This window comes from Panthera onca, chromosome B3, assembly GCF_046562875.1.
Source record: "Panthera onca isolate mPanOnc1 chromosome B3, mPanOnc1 haplotype 2, whole genome shotgun sequence".
NCBI classification, from domain to species: domain Eukaryota; kingdom Metazoa; phylum Chordata; class Mammalia; order Carnivora; family Felidae; genus Panthera; species Panthera onca.
Window position 1 is genome coordinate 39,135,574 of NC_138344.1, and position 17,922 is coordinate 39,153,495.

At 49.6% G+C, this 17,922-nt stretch overlaps 1 protein-coding gene across 7 annotated transcripts in view; it reads left to right on the forward strand.

Annotated features, from left to right (window-relative positions):
• Window positions 1-17,922, forward strand: part of MEGF11 (multiple EGF like domains 11) — a 351,328-nt gene that overhangs the window by 285,724 nt on the left and 47,682 nt on the right. For all 7 annotated transcript variants that reach the window (XR_009605913.3, XM_060618215.3, XM_060618217.3 and 4 more), the window contains exons 9-10: window positions 2,749-2,961; window positions 10,013-10,187. Coding sequence is in view for 6 of the 7 variants with exons in the window: in XM_060618215.3 (XP_060474198.1) it covers window positions 2,749-2,961; window positions 10,013-10,187 (388 nt within the window). In the remaining variant the exon portion in view is untranslated. The remainder of the gene's footprint in view (window positions 1-2,748; window positions 2,962-10,012; window positions 10,188-17,922) is intronic.

The window sequence follows — 17,922 nt, forward strand, 5'->3', positions numbered from 1 at the left end:
GTTGTTAATGGCAATATCAGACACATTAGATTGATATGTTGCAAAGGAAGGATGTTTAAGTAGAAAACTAATTCCTGCTGTGATTACCCTTCTGTTCCACAGGCCCCGTTATTAGCGTGCTTTGTGTAAAATTCATTAGCAGTCGTTGCTTGATCTCTAAATAAATAAGTTGTTTAAATTGTGAGTAAGAAAAAAAAAGAGGCTGATTATGTAAATGGATTAGGTTGTCAATATTTCATTTCCAGATTCTTTTTCTGGGGCTGTGGAATAAGTCACTTCATAAATATGGCAGGGTAGGGGTGGTGCCCTTCACAAGATGCTCACTGGCCAGGGCTCTGCCCACTCCTGAGGGATGGCAGGGAGCAGGAATGTTCCAGTGGAAGGGAGGAGGAGTCAGGAGGGTCTCCTCACTTGGGTCTCTTGCCCTGACATCTGAGACATCTGAGGAGACCCAAATTGAGTGACATCTGGAAAAATCCATTCTGAGGCTGAACAGGGGCTGGCACTTTGGATAGTGAGTTTCCTGCTGCTTTAGGGGCCTGTGGCCGGACTTTGGGGTGTGCACAGCTGGAAGTCCCCTCTGACCACTGTCCAGGCTGTACCCATCATCATCCCCACTGCCCGTCCATTCTGCTCCATTCCTCCTTTTGTCACAGTAACTCTGTGAGGGGCGGATGGGTGGCATCTTCCTCGGGAAAGCCCGCAAAGTTAGACCTCCATCACCTTTTTCCTTCTCCTGTCATCATGGGCTCAAGGCGACAAAGAAAAGAGAGACAGAGACCCCCTATGCCAAGACTGACATCTGACACACCGGCCACTCTGGGCATGAGGCGCTTGCCACCCAGTCCTACAGCATCACCGGGGCCCCTCCCCATCGTGATCAGTACCCAAGGTCGCCCAGACATGGTCTTTCCCTGCCCTGTTGTGGAGAACACTGGTTACAACTCACAACTCTCCAAGATCTAATAAAGAACTTAGGGCTGTATTTTTTATACCCCCCTCCCCACCATTATTGTGGAAGGCATAGGAAAACTGGAAAATGGTTGTCTAGATGACCATTAGAACATTTTAGAATTCCTCAAGTCTACTCCATGGTTAACGTTTTGGAATTTTTCCCTTGAAGCCTTTTCATGTCAGAACATGAGGCAGAAGGTCGGATGGGCTCTGAGAACTTTAGAAAACAATATTAACGGGAAAATTAATAACTCACATTTCTTACTGAGCCCTTACCGTGCTTGGGGCACCTTTCTGAGGGTTTACACACATTACCTCATTTCATCCTCAAACAACCTGGGGAGCTTTTATTATCATCCCATTCTATGATGAGAAAGCAGATGCCAGAATCGACCTTCCAGCATCACAGAAGCAGACTGCCCCGTGGGTCATCCCAAATCCCAGAGGCCATTTCCTTTGTCTCTGGGATGCAGGAACCACCCACCTCTTTTACCCTCTGTGTCCCCAGGTGTACCCCTGACCTTGCCAGGATCGCAGTGACAGTGACTTTGCCTCCCTGGGGAATAGCCCTGGCCTGGGGTGGGGGGTGTCGGGCACTCTGCAGCAGGGGTCTCACTCTTCCACAGAGGATCCGCACCCAGGGGCTGCAAGGCAATGATTTAAATAATGAAGGTTATTACTGGAAGCTCCAAGGAGCAGGCCAAACTATTGGACACAAAAGTCAAGACATGAAAGGGGCTCACTTCTCCTCCTTGGCTCACCAGCATCCCCAGTCCGAGGAGGAAGAATTGGTCCCTGGTGTGGGGGATTCTCCCATCTGGTAAAGGAGGATGCCTCTTGTACTCAGGAAAATTCCACGCTGGTGGAGGACACACGTTTCTAGTCTGACCAAGGGAGACTGTACATCTGCCCAAAAGATAAAATCGGAAACAGTGATTAGAAATGAAATGACCACATTTCATCAAACCCAAGATGCCACCAATGGTAAGATGCATCATTTTGTCGACGGCTAAGAATGAAAACACGGATAATTACCCTGTGACACGCCATCAGTTGTAAGACTGAACTGATGGCAGAGATGCTAAAACATAGCTTAAGAACATAAGGTTTATGGGACGCCTGGGTGGCTCAGTCAATTAAGCATCCAACTTCAACTCAGGTCATGATCTCCTGGTTTGTAGGTTCGAGCCCTGTGTCGGGCTCTGTGCTGACAGCCCGGAGCCTGGAGCCCGCTTTGGGTTCTGTGTGTGTGTGTCTCTCTCTCTCTCTCTCTCTCTCTCTGCCCCTCCCCTGCACATGCTCTGTCTCTGTGTCTCAACAATAAATAAATGTTAAAAAAAATTTTTTTAATTAAAAAAATACATAAGGTTTATTGTTTAATGGGTACAGACATTCCAGCTTGGGGAAGGTGAAAAGGTTCTGGAGCTGGATGGTGGAAACAGTTGCACAAAATGTGAATATACTTCATGCCACTGAGCCCTAAAAATGGTTAAAATGTTCAATTTTATGTTACATATATTTTACTGCAATCAAAAAAAGTGAAGTAAAACCCCATTTAAGGCCTCTAATCAATGAAATATGACCATACAAATTCCGTGCTGGGGGGACTGAGGGGACCAGGCACCAAGCGGGGACCTGCCTGCAGGTGCTTCCTGGAAGATGAGAAGGGAGGGAGGGATGCTGGGATCAGGTGCCACACCCCAGGCTCAGGCCTAGAGGCACAGGGTGTGTGCTGGGCGGATCTGGAAGGGCAGGTGGCGGGGCACAGCCTCAACCCCAGTCTCCTTCCCGCAGGTGCCAAGAGGAATGCCCGTTTGGGACCTTCGGCTTCCAGTGCTCACAGCGCTGTGACTGTCACAATGGAGGCCAGTGCTCGCCCACCACCGGCGCCTGCGAGTGTGATCCCGGCTACAAAGGCCCCCGCTGCCAGGAGCGGCTATGCCCCGAGGGACTGTATGGCCTGGGCTGTGCCTTGCCCTGCCCCTGTGATGCCGACAACACCATCAGGTACGAGCTGGGGTCAGGTGAGCCGGGGCTGGGTGGGCGGGTGAACACCGGTGGAGAGGGAGCTTCTCAGGGCACATGCCCCTGCTTGGTCACCCGGGTGGGGCATTGAAGAGCTCAGCTAACCACTTTGATGAAAAGGGGAAGCCAAAGCCACAGACAGCCAGGACCAGGACCCGGGTCACCTGCCTCTGTCTACCACACCCAGCTGCCAGCTTTGAAAGTGGGCCCGCCTGAGACCCCACACACAGAAGTAAGGAGGGAGTTTGGTGACCCTCAGGGCAGCAGCGTGGAGTGTGGCCACATGGTCCTGGGGTGCTAGGGTGGCTCAGCTCACGTGCCACAGGCTCTGGAGCCATTGTCCTTGAGAAATTTCCCCTCCGTGTGCTCCATGCCTAACTAAGCCATCCGCCAGCCCCTAGAGGTTCAGGGACAAGACCGCCAGGGCAGAAGCCAGGGCCTTGGAGCTCAGAGGATCAATACTGGAAGGGGCCTTAGAGATCAGTGTGGCTCTCCTAGGACCTGAAGAGGGCTGTCCCAGCAGGCCCTGGCTAGAGTGGAAGAGTAGGAGGGACAGAGGTCAGGGCCAGCCTCTCCCTGCGGTCTGTGTCCTTTCGGGTTTGAGGGCACCTCGGGTGAAGCTGGCACCAACGGCTGCTTCCAGGGAAGCCTGAATCTGGGAAGCGGAGAAGCCAGAGCCGCCCTGGGCCACCTCTTCCGTGTCTTCTTCACTTCCTGCTTCATGCACCAGCTGGCAGCACCCTCTAGTAATAAATGAGGCTGTCGGCCCCAGATAACACCTCCACAGCCCTCTATGTGGCTGCCTCTTATCTGGGTGGTGAAGGATGGGGGAGTCTCCCTTCTCTCCTCGGACCTGCAAGACAGCTCGGGAGGACTGCACGCTCGGGGCAATGGGTACCGCTGCTGTTTGCAGGCCAGACAGAGATGCCTCTTCTTTGCAGCCCAGTTGCTGGGACAGCCAGGACTTGGCCCCAGCCCCCTCTTCATTTCCAGCATTTGATTCTCCACAGATCACCCAAGAGCCTCTGGTCACTGTAAGCAGAGGCATCTTAGCAGATATTATGGCTTAGAGGGGATCTGTCCTCGGTCCTCAATCCCTGGAGCTGAGTGGCTGGGATGATGCTGCCTGCAAGGCAGAGGGCTGAGAAGACACCATAGAGAGGGCCCTAGCAGACCTATATATGACCCGAGTCATTCACTCAGTCATTCATTCAGCAAACACTGAGAGCGTGCGGGGCTGGACCACAAGGAGGAAATCGAGTCCCTCAGCACCTGTCCAGCCCTCAGGAACTCAGGTCTGGAGCACTCACACACACTGAGCCCCTTCTACCATATGTCTTCCAATACGAGACAATACCAGTAGTGAGGCACAGCTCTGTTTTACGGACTACTAAGAAAGGAAAATGCTATCACCTGAACCATGACGTACCATTGATTGTATAGCGCGCCCAATATCTGAGAGGGGGGAATGCGGGGGAACGTGCATCTTGGAATCGGTAAGATGTATGTGGCTGGCCCCACTGGGTCCCAACACGTGCTCAAGTAACTGACCAGGGCTGTGCTTAGAAAGCGTCACAGGAAACTGCTCTGTTGGTCTGGAAAGTCTTGAGGAGGTGGCGTCCTTGCTGGGTCCGGAGGACAGGGTAAGAGCTCTGAGGCTCTGAAGATTCCATATGGCTGGTCAGGGGCCTGGACCTCTTGCACAGGTGAAACCGCACCAGGACCCCCCCCCCCCCCCCCCCCCGCCCCAACCCCAGCTGGAAGCCAAGGGAGGACCCTTTCGGGGACAGGAAGCAGGGCTGCTGCCGCTGAGGTCCAATGCAGGGAGAATCCTTGCCACAGAGATTCAACCAACCCCCAGATTAAAGAGCTATTGTTTTCCTCCTGTGCCTGAGCAGCCGTGCCCTGCATAATTTATTTTTCCTCTGAAGGAGTCCTCCATGCATTATTAATCTGGAAGGACTCCCTCTTCTCCGTCGCTAATCTCAGCCCATCCAATATTGATGATTGTTTGCTTTCCTGTCTTTAACACGTGTCATGTTTCAGGGATTGGGAGTCCATAGCGTTTCTTAGAACTGGGGGCTCCGGGCCGGGCTCCTCCGTGTCTGCATGGCGGCCTCCTTTCAGGCCGCTGTGTCACACGTGGCCCAGGCTCCTTGAGGGCGGTTATGACCTGGCTTGCCCAGCATTGCACGGTGCCTGGCACAGGGCAGACCCTCAGTAAGAAGAATCGCTGAATTCAACTCAGCCGATGGCTCTAGGTGGTTCTGCCACTGGGCTGATGTCTGCCGTACTATTTTTGTTCATATTTCACCCCGCTCTTTTGGCACACCGGCCCAATAACTGAACCCACATACTCAACGTTTTCATTCAGTCTAACTCAGAGTTTCTCAACCTGGCCACTGTTGGCATTTAGGGCCGGATAATTCTTGGTTGTGGGGGCTGTTCTGTGCATCGTAGGGGGTTTAGCAGCATCCGTGGCCTCTACCCACTAGACCCCAGTGGCCACAACCCACCCCCAAGTTCTGACAAGCAAAACTGTTTCCTGGATGGGGAATGTGTGGTACATTGCCCATGGTTGAGAGCCTTTGGCCTGACTCAACTCTCTCAGGCTGTTTTTGACTTCATTTTCGTGGCCACAGGGAACACCTCTCTTCCTCTGCATGGACACACGTCACTCCTCTCTTCCGTGAGCTTTTGTCCCAATATAGAGCCTTCTCTTGGGATCCAAGAAAAGTAGAGGGAGAACTCTATGGCTTCTCATCTCGAGGGAGTTAAGTCATCCTGGGTGGGGTCTGGGACCCCTGAGTCCTGGCCTCAGGACATTTGCTCTGTCTGATCAAATGTCCTGCTATGTACACTTGTCCTCTCTACGTCTCAGATTCCCAGTCTGTCCATCACCTTTCATCAGCCCAGTGGGGGCAAAAGTTCTCTTGTGGTCTTTGAAGGTGAAGTGTCCCCCCAACTCCCTGAGACATGGAGTGTGGGGTCCCCAGAAGCCTAGCCCCCAATTCCCCCTGGCTTCTGAGAGCTTATGGCAGAGCCCCGCCAAGAAGGCATGCAAGGCCTTGAGTATCTTCCCAGGGAAACAGAGTACTCTTGACCCCCAACCCTCCACATCTGGTCCCAGCCTCTCTCTGCCCGGTGCCCCTCTGGAGAGGCTGCTTCACAGAGGTTGAACCCATGTGCCCGAGGAGGGAAGAAGTGGCTGGTCAGACCCCCACCGCTTCATTCTCTTTATAAATGCTGTGTAGCACGCACAAAGAAATGATCCTCCTTCATAAAAGAATAACCTTGAGAAAGAGAGTGCCTGTGTGTCAGGCCTCTGCCGTGTCCCCTCCACAACTGGCTTGTCACAGACGAATTCCAGCAGCCATGATCATGTATTACCTTTGAAAGATTTTATTTAGCCAACAGATGCAGCATTGATAGAAATCTCAGAGCCACCAAAATAAAAACGACAGAAAAATCCACCCGGAAAAGATTCCTGTATTGTTCAGCTTTCGGCTCCTATTAATTTGTGATTAATCTATGTCTGGAGAAAATGGCATAAAGACAAGGGGAAGAAAAAAAAAACAGTGAACTGAGCCTGCCTAAACACCAATGTTTGTGACCTCTGCCTGAGCCTAACCAACAGTCACTTGTCCACCGTGTGACTGAGGGAATGGCTGTGCCACCACGAAGCATAGGGGAGCAGGGAACAGGGGACGCCTGGGAGAGATCAGATGTGAGGAAGGTGCCCAGTTCTCAGTCATAAATCACACAGCCAGCAGTCATTCCCCCCAGCCCCTCTTGAAAGGTATTTGAGAGGTTTTATAATTAATGATAAGCAATCAAATTAAGAAACTAGAGATCATGGGTTTTTTACCTAGAATTTTAGGGACATGAAAGGAGGGAGAAAGAAGTGATTTCAGATGCAGTTTTGAGCTTTTCCGGTGCTCAGAGTGAAAAGTAAAATTGACACCAATGCACACACCCAAACGCTGGTGGCTGAGACTACAGGCGGGCCCTGCGGGAGCACTTAGAAGTCAGGTTCACCAGGCAGCGTGTGCCCGGTCTGCTTCTCACGGGGTGGCGGTCCCACCAGAGCCAGGGTCTGCAGTGAGAGAACCCACCGATGGGAAGGGCACAAGCGTGCCTGAGACCCTTTGGCATCGCAGGGGCTGGGCTGAGTTGATGGCCACAGCCAAGGCTGCCGGGTCGTTTGTTAGATCCACCCGTGTCCATCCCTGAGACTGTCACTAAGCTGGACCCTCCCACCCCAGGAGAGGCTCCTGGAAATGTGGAACCAAGAAGGGGCTTGCTCAGAGTATTGAGACAGGGGGATGTGCCCCACATCTGTCTAGCTGAGGGTCAGGGTCACCACGTGGGGGCCACCGCCCCATGGCACCCACGTAACTACCCATATCCCCCTCATGGCGTGGGGCTCAGGGAAGAGTTTGTCTGGAGCCAGGAAGTCTTAAAACCCTCATCCGTTGCATGATTCTCCTTTTCCACTTATTTACACTTTTTATTGATTTACATCTGTGTATAAATAGAATTGATGCTCAGTTTGGGAAAATTCGACAATACATTTTTAAAGAAAAAACTGCGAGTCATCATAATTTCTCAACCCCAAAGCCATTTTGTTGTCATTTTTTCGTGCTTCATACACGTCTATGTATATCTGTCTTACTTTTTCCATATTTTAGATCATGACTTATTTACATTTTGCTTATTTCACTTCACCTGGTATCAGTAAAGATTTTGGGAAGCATTTGGATATTTCTGTAACATCTCTTCATACAAATTGTCATAATTCACGTAACCAACACTTTGTTGTCAGAGGCGGCATAAGACCATGGATAGAACATGGTCAGACAGACCTGGGTTTGAATCCCTGCTTCCCCTGACTTAGCCATGTGACTGTGAGCAAGTCACATTACCTCCAAGTGCCCTTTGTAAAATAGAGGCTCTAATGCCTAAATCACAGGCTTATCTGAAGATTAGAAATATATGTATAAAGTGCCTGGTGTTTTAATAGCCTGGTCACATTATTATTTAAATTGGTTTCATTTGCCCTCTATTATAAATAATGCTTCAGGGAACATCTCTGTGCATAAATCTTTCTCTGCCACTATGATTATTTCCTTAGGACAGATTCTTAGAAATGGAATTATAAGACCAAAGGGTCTGAATATTTTTAAAACTCCTGATACATAACCCCACATAGTTTTCCAGAACCTTCTACCAGCATTGAGTATTGTCCCTTAAAAAAAAAAATCTATTTTGATAGAGAAAAAGTGATATCTCGTTGTTATTTTGACTTGATAATTAATGAGACTAAACATTTTCCAAGATGATTATTAGCTACTTGCACTTATTATTCAGAAACTGTCTACTCTTGTCCATCCCTCATTTTCCATGAGAAAACCAGGGCTCCCGGAAGAGAAATAGCTTGGCTGGGCTTCACACAATTAGTGTGTTCATTAATTCATTTGCCAAATATGTATTGAGCATCTCTAGCATGCCAGGGACTCTGCGGGGCCCTGGGGTACAATACAGAGAGAGGTGGAATAGACAAAGGGCCCTCCCCAATGGAGCTGCCACCTGGTGGGAGAGACATATGATAAGTCAATAGACACAGAAAATAATTACTCATAGTGAAAGTATGACTCACTCCCAAATATTTAATTGGGCAGTGAATACAAGCCAGGTGCTGGGGATACAGCAACGACCTGGGGAGACAAAACCCATGTCTCGTGGAATTTAGCAGAATCAAGAATTGTACCCAGGCTCCCCTGCCAGGCCAGAGCATGCCTCTTTTGATCATATCCCTTCAGCTGGACTCTGGAGAAGAGAGGCAGGTGACACAGGGAATCCAGGAAGGTTGGCTTGTCTCTACCATTCAGCATCTTCCTTGGAGTGTTAGTCTGGGTTCTCCCCACGTTCAAGAGATTTACTAGAGAAACATCTATGAGGGAAAACGGGGCGGGGGCTGGGAGGCTAGGAAAACACCAGAGTGCAGTGCAGGTCTGACCCATGTGAAGGAGAGGGAAGGAAGGAAGGCTGGGTGGAAAGTCCTAGATTATATCACTGTTCTAAGAAAGTCTGGCAAGATGGGGAGTCTCTAGATCAAATTGCCCATCAGAAGAATCTCCGGTCTCCCGGGAATGGGCCAACCTTTAATGTCTGTGCCATGCTCTAGTTGGGAGCAGCCCAGGGGAAGTGTGGGCTCTGAGTGAATGTAGTGATGGATTTCAGACACAGTAGCTGGGGTCATTGGTCAGTTACACTCCCCCCAGAAGCTTTGAGAAGCACATGGTCACCACACCAGCATCCCCTCTGATCATGAATAGATATTGGCTGTTGGTTGGATCAGACTTCTGCTAGCCAGAGATTGCCCTATTCTCTAGAGGTCATGCCAGGCAGCCAGACAGATAAGGGGTAAAGATTATCACAGTCACTCTTAAGGAGCCCTAGCAAAGCCCAGATGGAAGGTATCCTGTCCGATGCAGACACCGCCAGAGGAGAGAGACCACATCTGCCCTCAGGTCTCATTTTAACATAGCAAATGTCCATGGAGTACCTACAATATGCAGAGTCGCTGGGTCTCACTGCAACCCTCTCACGCCCTGCTGCCTCACCAGGCATCTGCCTTGAGTACAGGGTGAGTGAGGCTCTGGACATCATAGTCATAGGGAAGGGACTGAAGAAGGCTCCCTTCTTCTTTGGACTCTGTATTATAAAGAGCACTTCTTTGGGAGTCAGAAGACCTGTGTTATAATCCTGATTTTGCTGCTTCCTTTGCAAACAAACTATGTGACTTTAGGTAAATTATATAACTGCCGTGAGCCTCGCCTTCTTGGGGCCATAAAGACCATGTGACCTTGACCTTGGCACCTTCTGACAAACAAACAAGGCAGTAAGTATTTTAACCTGAGAGGCCTTTTGATCCTGCTACCCTGGCAGACCAGACTTAAGGTAGGCAGAGGGTGGGACGTGGCTGCCTCTCTGGCCAGACTGTCCCCTCATTCTTCTCTCATCTGCTCAGCTGCCACCCAGTAACTGGAGCGTGCACCTGCCAGCCAGGCTGGTCTGGCCACCACTGCAACGAGTCCTGCCCTGCTGGCTACTATGGCAATGGCTGCCAGCTGCCTTGCACCTGTCAGAACGGCGCCGACTGCCACAGCATCACTGGGAGCTGCACTTGTGCCCCAGGCTTCATGGTAAGATGGGAAGGGTCTCCCACGGCCTCATGCTCTCCGGCCTACACAGAAGAGGAGGCGTCAGCTCCTCCCACCTCTGAGTGGAATCTGGGAATCCCTTTGCCCAGGGACGAAGAGTGGAAGTGACTCCACACCCCCCTCAGAGAGCTCCTGACCAGAGAGCCCCCAGGCTGCTCTCAAAGGGTCAGTTATACTGAGGTCTGTAATTGTAGATTAAAAGGAGGGGGTCTTTCCGTTGTCCCCTCAACCCTGAGCACCGGTTGTCTTTGCCCAGCTCTTCCCTGTCCAAATCCTATGCACCCGGTCTTTCTCCATCACAATAACCACAGTATGCACAGTTTTGTATTCTACTTGCTTTCACCCACATTTGCTGCTTGGGCTTCTTGATTATCATTTTAAATAGCTGCATAACACTGCAGGAGCTGATGTACCCCAGTTTACTCAGCCATTCCCTTACTGCTGAATATTGAGTTGTTTCCAATGTTCACGGCAAATGTTACAATAAGCATCTTCCTACAAACAGCTTTTCCTCTCCTATTGAATTATTTCCTTAGGGTGAATTCCCAGGGTCAGTGGGCATAATATATTTATGGCTTTTGATGGATGGTGCCATATTACTTTCCTCAAGGGTTATATAAATCTATACCGCCACCAGCCATGTACAAATGTACCTATTTCAAAACAACTTTGCTAACATCCCTTTTTTTTTTTTTTTTTTTTTTTTTTGGCTAATTATATCGGTAGAAAATGGCTCCTTGATGTTGCTCTAATTTGCATTTCTCTTCTGATTACTGGGGAGAGTGAACCTTTCCCCCATGTGTTTACTATTTGTATTTTCTCATGAATTATGCTGGTTTTTATGAGGTGAGGGAACTTGACACTGGAAGTGGAATCCTGTTCGAAGGTGGGGCGTGCCCAGTGGGTCTGAGGACCCAAGCACGCTGGGGTCCCCCAGGGCCATATATTTGATTGTGCTGTAGGAAGTGGTCTGTGCAGCACAAAGTGTGGTCTTTGGAACCACACTGGGGTCACATCCTGGTTGTCCTGGAGCTTCTCCGTGACTTTGGAGCAGTGAGTTTACCTCTCTCAGGATCGGTTTCCTCATCTCTGGAATGGAACACGTGCCTCGCAAAACTGCTGCCAGGTGTAGAGATGAAATACATCAAGTACCTCACCTCAGTGCTTCTCAGACTTTAGTGCACACATGAATCAGCGGTGGGCCCTACTGCATTGCACGTTCCGGTCCAGTAGATGCAGGTGGGGCCTGAGGCTCTGCATTCTAACAAGCTCCTAAGTGATGTCAGTGCTGCTGGTCAGTGGCCTCATTTTGAGCAGGAAGGGGTGGTCCTCAACTTGGGATGCCCATTGGAATCACCCGGGGAGCTTTATAAACACTGATGCCTGTCCACCCCACCCCCCCCCCCCTCCAGAACACTGACATTTTTGGTCTAGTTGAGGCCAGTGTGCTGCCAAGGTGGAGATCCACTGATCTACAGGGAAGCACAACATGGGAGTGTGGGTTTGCCTGGTGTCTTTTGTAGGCAAGTTGCCCTGGTCTATTGAACAAAATTCTGTTTAGTTCCTTCTTCCTCCTCCCTGGTGCAGATAAAACTGGGTGAAAATGAATTCCGGTGACATATTTGAAAGAGAAAGAAGTCTGTTCCCCCTGTAGGTTTCCTTTCTTATTTACCTTCGTTGGTGTGAGCTTTGGCCATAATTTCCACAGAAAAAATGTGAGCGCCCAAGGTTTTGGTTTGGGTAGGAGAGACTAGTTGTTTGGGAGACTGAGTGGAAGTGGACAGATCACACCAGACATTTAGTGTGGGCATTCTGACCCCAGTTCCAGTTCCACTATGACTTTGGACAGATGGCTTCCTCCCCAGTTCCTCCAGGAACTGGAGCCCCCAGTTCCTCCATCTGTAAATGGTAAGTGTGCAGGGGGAAATGAACCCACTGATTTCTAAGATGGTCCACTATGCATCGCTTCCCCGCCTTTTGGCTAAGATCAAGTGTAAGATGGCCCATTGTGCAGACTCCAGGGACCATATCAGAAAGCACACCCTTATGGAGGAGATAAAGGAAAATAGGAGCAAGGAGGGATGTGTGTTGTGTGTGTGTGTGTGTGTGTGTGATGTATGTGTGTGTGTTAGCCAAGGGAGAGGGGCTCATTGAAGTTGTATACATCATCTGTGGGACTGCTGAGTGTCCCATGTTCCCCCTTCTTCACCCCCCAACTGCCTGCCTAGTCACTATTCCTCAATAGAAGGGAGAATCAAAGCCTTCGGATGGCTAGGGAGGCCAGAGTCTGTGTGCCTACTGCCCCCAGGCCAGGGCTCCTGCAGTCTGGAGGCCAGTCCCCTGCTTCTCTTCCTCCCATCTGGGATGCAAATGACTTCCTGCCCTTGAACTTTGGGAGACTTGGCACTTGCAGTAATCATCTCATTGTGGAGTCCTACCTGCCTGGGGCTCAGGGCTAAGACAGATTGTAAGCCAAACTGCCCTGGTGAGACCCTGTGAATTCTCATCCATCTCCTCCTGCCCAGCCTCATTATACCTGGAAAGGCTCTTCTGGGGCCCTGTTGGGTGTTGAGCAGGAGCTGCTGGAGGTGATTACAGAACAGTCAATTGTTCTCATCCAGTGTGACTCATTCCTGAATGCACCAGGCTCCAAGGGGGAACTCATTACTGTTGCTTTTACTCCAGCTTCTGAATGAATGCAACTTCCTGCAATTAGCCAGCTCTGGTCAGGGTTGGGGTTGGGGCAATCAGCAGAGCCAACTTGGCTGAGACCTTCACCAGAATGCCCTGCAGTCAATAATAATTAGGAATGCCTTTATTTGCTAGTTAATCTATAAATTTATGCAGCTGCCCTTTTCCTTGAAAGATTTTTAGGATGAGCAATTAATTAGAGACTAATTAAAAGAGCCCTTTTCTGAGTGTTTGGAGACCTCTATCCTAGGCTCACTAACCTTGGACATGTTGCCTCACTTTGCTGGGCCTCAGTTTCCTCTTCTGTAAGATGGAAGTCACATCATTCCTGTCTGCTATTGGATGTGAGTAGCCAACATGGTAATCGATGTGAGGCCACATCCTCAGCTGGCCCCACCCAGCAAAGCTCTCCCTGCCAAGGGCTCTTTAGGGAGGATTTGGGGATAGCTTTATCAAAGCAGAGTCTCTGAGGACTGAGAATGGCCTCAGACTCAACGTAGATGTGAAGAGTACTAATAAGGTAGCGAGAACCACCCTTGAGAGTCTAGTGGCCTGCCTGCTCCAGCCAGATGGTCCCCAACCCCTGCAGAGGCCATGAGAATATGGGGCAGAAGCAAGACCCACCTGGCAGCCTGGGTATGTTGGCCTTCACATTCTTCCTCCTTCCTTCTCAGAACACTAGATATTTACCCTGACAAACTTGGGAATCATCTGATGGTATGGAAAGGCTAATCAGACATCCATTTTAGCCTTCAGAGAGCTTGTGCTCAGTAACAATCATATTCACACTAGCAGCAAACACTTATTGAGTCCTTGCTGCATGCTTCATCTTTATTCCTCACAAGAGCCCTGTAGAGGTACACTTTCACATTCTTCAATTTGAAAATGAGGAGCTGAAGTTCAAACAGGACAAGTGACTTGCCCAGGATCACAAAGCCAGTAGTGGTGGGAGCCGCTGAGCTCTCATATGTTAGATGATAGACTTTGACTGACAGATCACCATGGAACCACACAAATCTGAGTTCAGATCCTTGCCCTCCAATTCCCACTCTGCCTACTGGCAAGCCTAAGCCTAAGCCTGCCTAAGCCTGAAGTTCCTCCATTGTTAAGAGTAGACTTTGCCAAGAGAGTGAGAAGCTTCATATGGAAAGTTTGTGATTCAGTGCCTGGAACACAGTAAGCACCCAGTAAAATGGTAGTGATTATTGGTGCACTATGAGAGTATTGGGGTGGGGGGGGGGCAGTGTTTCCTCCAAGTTCAGCACCCCTCCCATCAAGGAGAGTGTCAAGATGAGCTATATAACCCAGGGCTTCCTTTTGGAACAAGCAGAGCCATGAATATGCACAGCTGTGGTTCTAAGCAGGTCCACCCAAGTACCTGTGGGTCACCCTAAATGGTCAGTCTCAGGAAGCATTATGGGGTGGACACACCTGCTGATGTTTGGGGAAATGGACATAGAGCTGGAGGTAGGAGTAAAGTCTAGGCATCTTACATGTTAGCTTGGCAATGCCAGTGTAATAATTACTTGAGGCATGGTTTGCTGAATTACATTGGGGCTGCTGGGTGGGGCAAAAGAGCCCTGGGCTAGAAGGTGAGAAACCAGGTTCGTAGCTCTGGTTATGCTAGCTTTCAGGGCTTCTATTTCTTATCTGTAAAATGGGAATGAAATCGGCTCCACAGTAGAACAGTGGTATGGGAACTAATCATTAAAATGGGAGGGCTTAGGGGCGCCTGGGTGGCTTAGTCGGTTAAGCGTCTGACTTCGGCTCCGGTCATGATCTCACGGTCTGTGAGTTCGAGCCCCATGTCGGGCTCTGTGCTGACAGCTCAGAGCCTGGAGCCTGTTTCAGATTCTGTGTCTCCCTCTCTCTCTGCCCCTCCCCTGTTCATGCTCTGTGTCTGTCTCAAAAATAAATAAACGTTAAAAAAAAAATTTTTTTTTTAAATGGGAGGGCTTAAAATTGGGAGGCATATTGTTTCAGCACCTTGGACAGCCGCCACAAGCCTCTCCTCTAAGGTTGTCTTGTCCTATCAGAACCTAGGGTCCCACCCAGTCAGAACACCAGGTTGAACAGAGGTGGGGGAGGGCAGAGTGAGGGTCGCATGACAGGAGGCTCAGGCCAGCAGAGTCCTAGGAGTGTCCACATGAGGAATGATTCAGGAAGTGAGGAACAGCCTAACCGTGGTCGAGGGGACTAAGTGAAGCTGTCTATCCACTTGGAGGCTGAAATCACATCATCCCTCTATATGGTTTCTCTTTACCCACCAAACAAAACTCAAACCCTAGTCCTTTGTATGCCCTTAAAACTAGTTAGTCCACCTTAACTTCATCTCCTGCTAAAGTCCTGCCACAAATCTCTGCTGTGGCCACACATGACTCACCTTTCCTTAAGCACAGTGTCTGCTTTGGAGCCTCTGACTGTGACTTTTCTCAAGCTTTTCCCTCTTCCTAGAATGCCCTCCCCACTCTTCTTATCTCTATGAAAATCTTTCTCAGCCTTTCAGAGCTAAGATCAAAGGCTGCCTCTTCCATGAAGCCTTCCCTGAATATTCCTTCTTCAGAATTAAGCTCTCCTCTGTTCCCATAGCAGATGGCTCATACTCAGAGTCTGTCTACTCCTCCAGCTGCCTCCCCCGGCCCATGTCTAGCATGTGAACATCTTGCTCAACATACTCATTTTGAAATGGTTGAAACTTTTGAGAAGAGCAATGAATGCCCTTAAAGCAGAAGTTTCCAGCACTGACCGCTATAGGAAGGAAACTCATGGCATTTCTTGAGAGACCATGCCAGCAGGGCTGAGGCTTGAAAACATCCATTGGTTTCTCTGCAGTTCAGATAAACAGGTAGCTGTAGTGGGACTAGAATAGCTATCACCCAACATCATCTCTGGGTTTGTTTTTTTTTTTTGGGGGGGGGGGGCGGGGAATGGTGTGAGCTTCCTACCTTACGCAATATTACATAGCGGTTACCCAGAGACTATAGAGCCAGATTCCCTCACTTCAAATACCAGCTTTGCTGCTTACTAGCTGTGTGACCTTGGGCAGGATGTTTTACCTCTCTGTGCCTCTGTCTTCTCATATATGAAAGGGAAATAATAATAAAGTCTTTTGGATTACTGAGCTGATAGAACTAATTAATACATACACAATAACTAGAATACCTAGCATATCAGTACTCTTTTAACAAGAGTTAGCTTATTATTACCATTATTTTTTCATTCATACTGCTGCTGCTATTGTTGTTATTTACCCCAAGCAGTTCCCTACCTGAAGAGATTGACTGGTCCTGGCCTGAATGCCCTCTTTGGGGGTCCAGGCAGAAAGGGGAGCAAGAGGAAGAGAGTAGTTAGTTGAAACTTCCTTCTGGCCAGGAGCTGCAGGGTTGACGGGGCCTCCTGGGTTCCCAAGGGCAGCCACAGAACTGAGAATCGACTTTCTCATCACAGGGGGAGAAGGCTAGCTTCTCAGCCCCTGCACACTTCTCTGCTGACCAGCTTTCCTTAATTAAGGCCTCGCCTAAGTGGCCAGCCTGATGAAGCTTCCTCGCCTGCTCTCGGACTAATTGCTGCCACCTTGGCACCTGCAGCGAACAGCCTGTGCGGTCACCAGAGCTGCAGCGATTGGATTTCCCAGACCTTCTCCCTGCATGGAACCCGTGTGTCTGGGAGATAAGGGGCCCTCTGGTCATTGCTCAGTACAGATGCTCCCTTTCAGCTCTGGCTATAATGGGTGTGGGGAGCGTGGGAGGCTGGGGAGAGGAACCTGGTGTCCCCTCCCATGGGGTCCGGGGCCTATATTTCTCCCCTGGATGACAGAATTTCTATTACCTTAAAGGGCTCATCTATTTATGCTGCAATTTTTTGAAGTCCTGTCTGCTGTTATTGAACCCTGCATGCTGGCGAGGGGAGCGGGCACTCCATCACCCAAATGAACAAACTCGTTTCCACATTTTTCTGCCTTTTCTCTGGGCTGTCGGTAGGTCGTATGCAAACCTCAGCCGCTCTGGCCAGGGAAGGCAGGACAGGGGTGAGAGTTATGAAAATCCAGACCAGTGGAGCAGTGATTGAATTTTCCTCCAAGGTTTTTGGTGTCCTTTAAAGACGTCACTCTCCTCCAGCCCCCACCCCCAAGCTGGACAAAATGTGTGTCTGCCTTTTGTGCAGCTCCTGAGCTGGAACGAGGGAGTGAGGACAGCTGTGGGGCCAGAAGAGAATGTGGACTGAAAAATTACAGCCAGGTGACATGTGTACAATGTGTGTGCCTTTTCTTTTCTAACTGTTTGTTCTTTATCAAACCCAAGGTCTGTAGGCTATTAGCCCTAAGCTTTTCATGTCCCCCCCCACCCCGCCCCGCCATTGACTGGTTTCCTAATTATAGTACAAGATTTTCCTGGGTGCTGCACTGCAGATGAGGAATTCACCCTCTAGCTGCCCTGCCCGTGTGAGCAGAGGAACACAGGTAGTGCAAAGTAGCAAAAATGTAAACATATACACACCACACTCCAGGATTCAACTCCCAGCTCTGTCATTGCCTGCTGGGTGGCCTTGGCCCAGTTACTTATGCTTCTCAAGCCTTAGTTTTTCATCTATAAAACAGGATAAATAATGGTACTATGTTCTAGTGTTCTCAGGATTGGATTAGATAAATATGTACAAGGCTTAGAACAAAGGCTGGCATGTAGCGAATGCTTAGTAAAGTCAAGGTTTCTTGTGTGGTTGTATAGAGTTGATACACTGGAGGCAAAGGCATGGACTTTGGGGTCAGACAAGCCTGAGATGGAGTCCCAAGCCTGTCCCTCAGCTCTGTGAACTTAGGCGACGTCCTCAGCCTCTCTGAGCCTCAGTTTCCCATCTGTGAAATGGGTTAATAGTGCCTGCCCTTCAGGGTCAGTGTGAGCACAAGACGGGAATTATTCTTCATCATGGCAGAGTGGGAAGAATGCTGAGCACTTCCCTACCGCACCTTCTCATTTTAAAAAGAAGGAAACAGGTTCAGAGAGGGAAAGTGACTTATCCCGGGTCACAC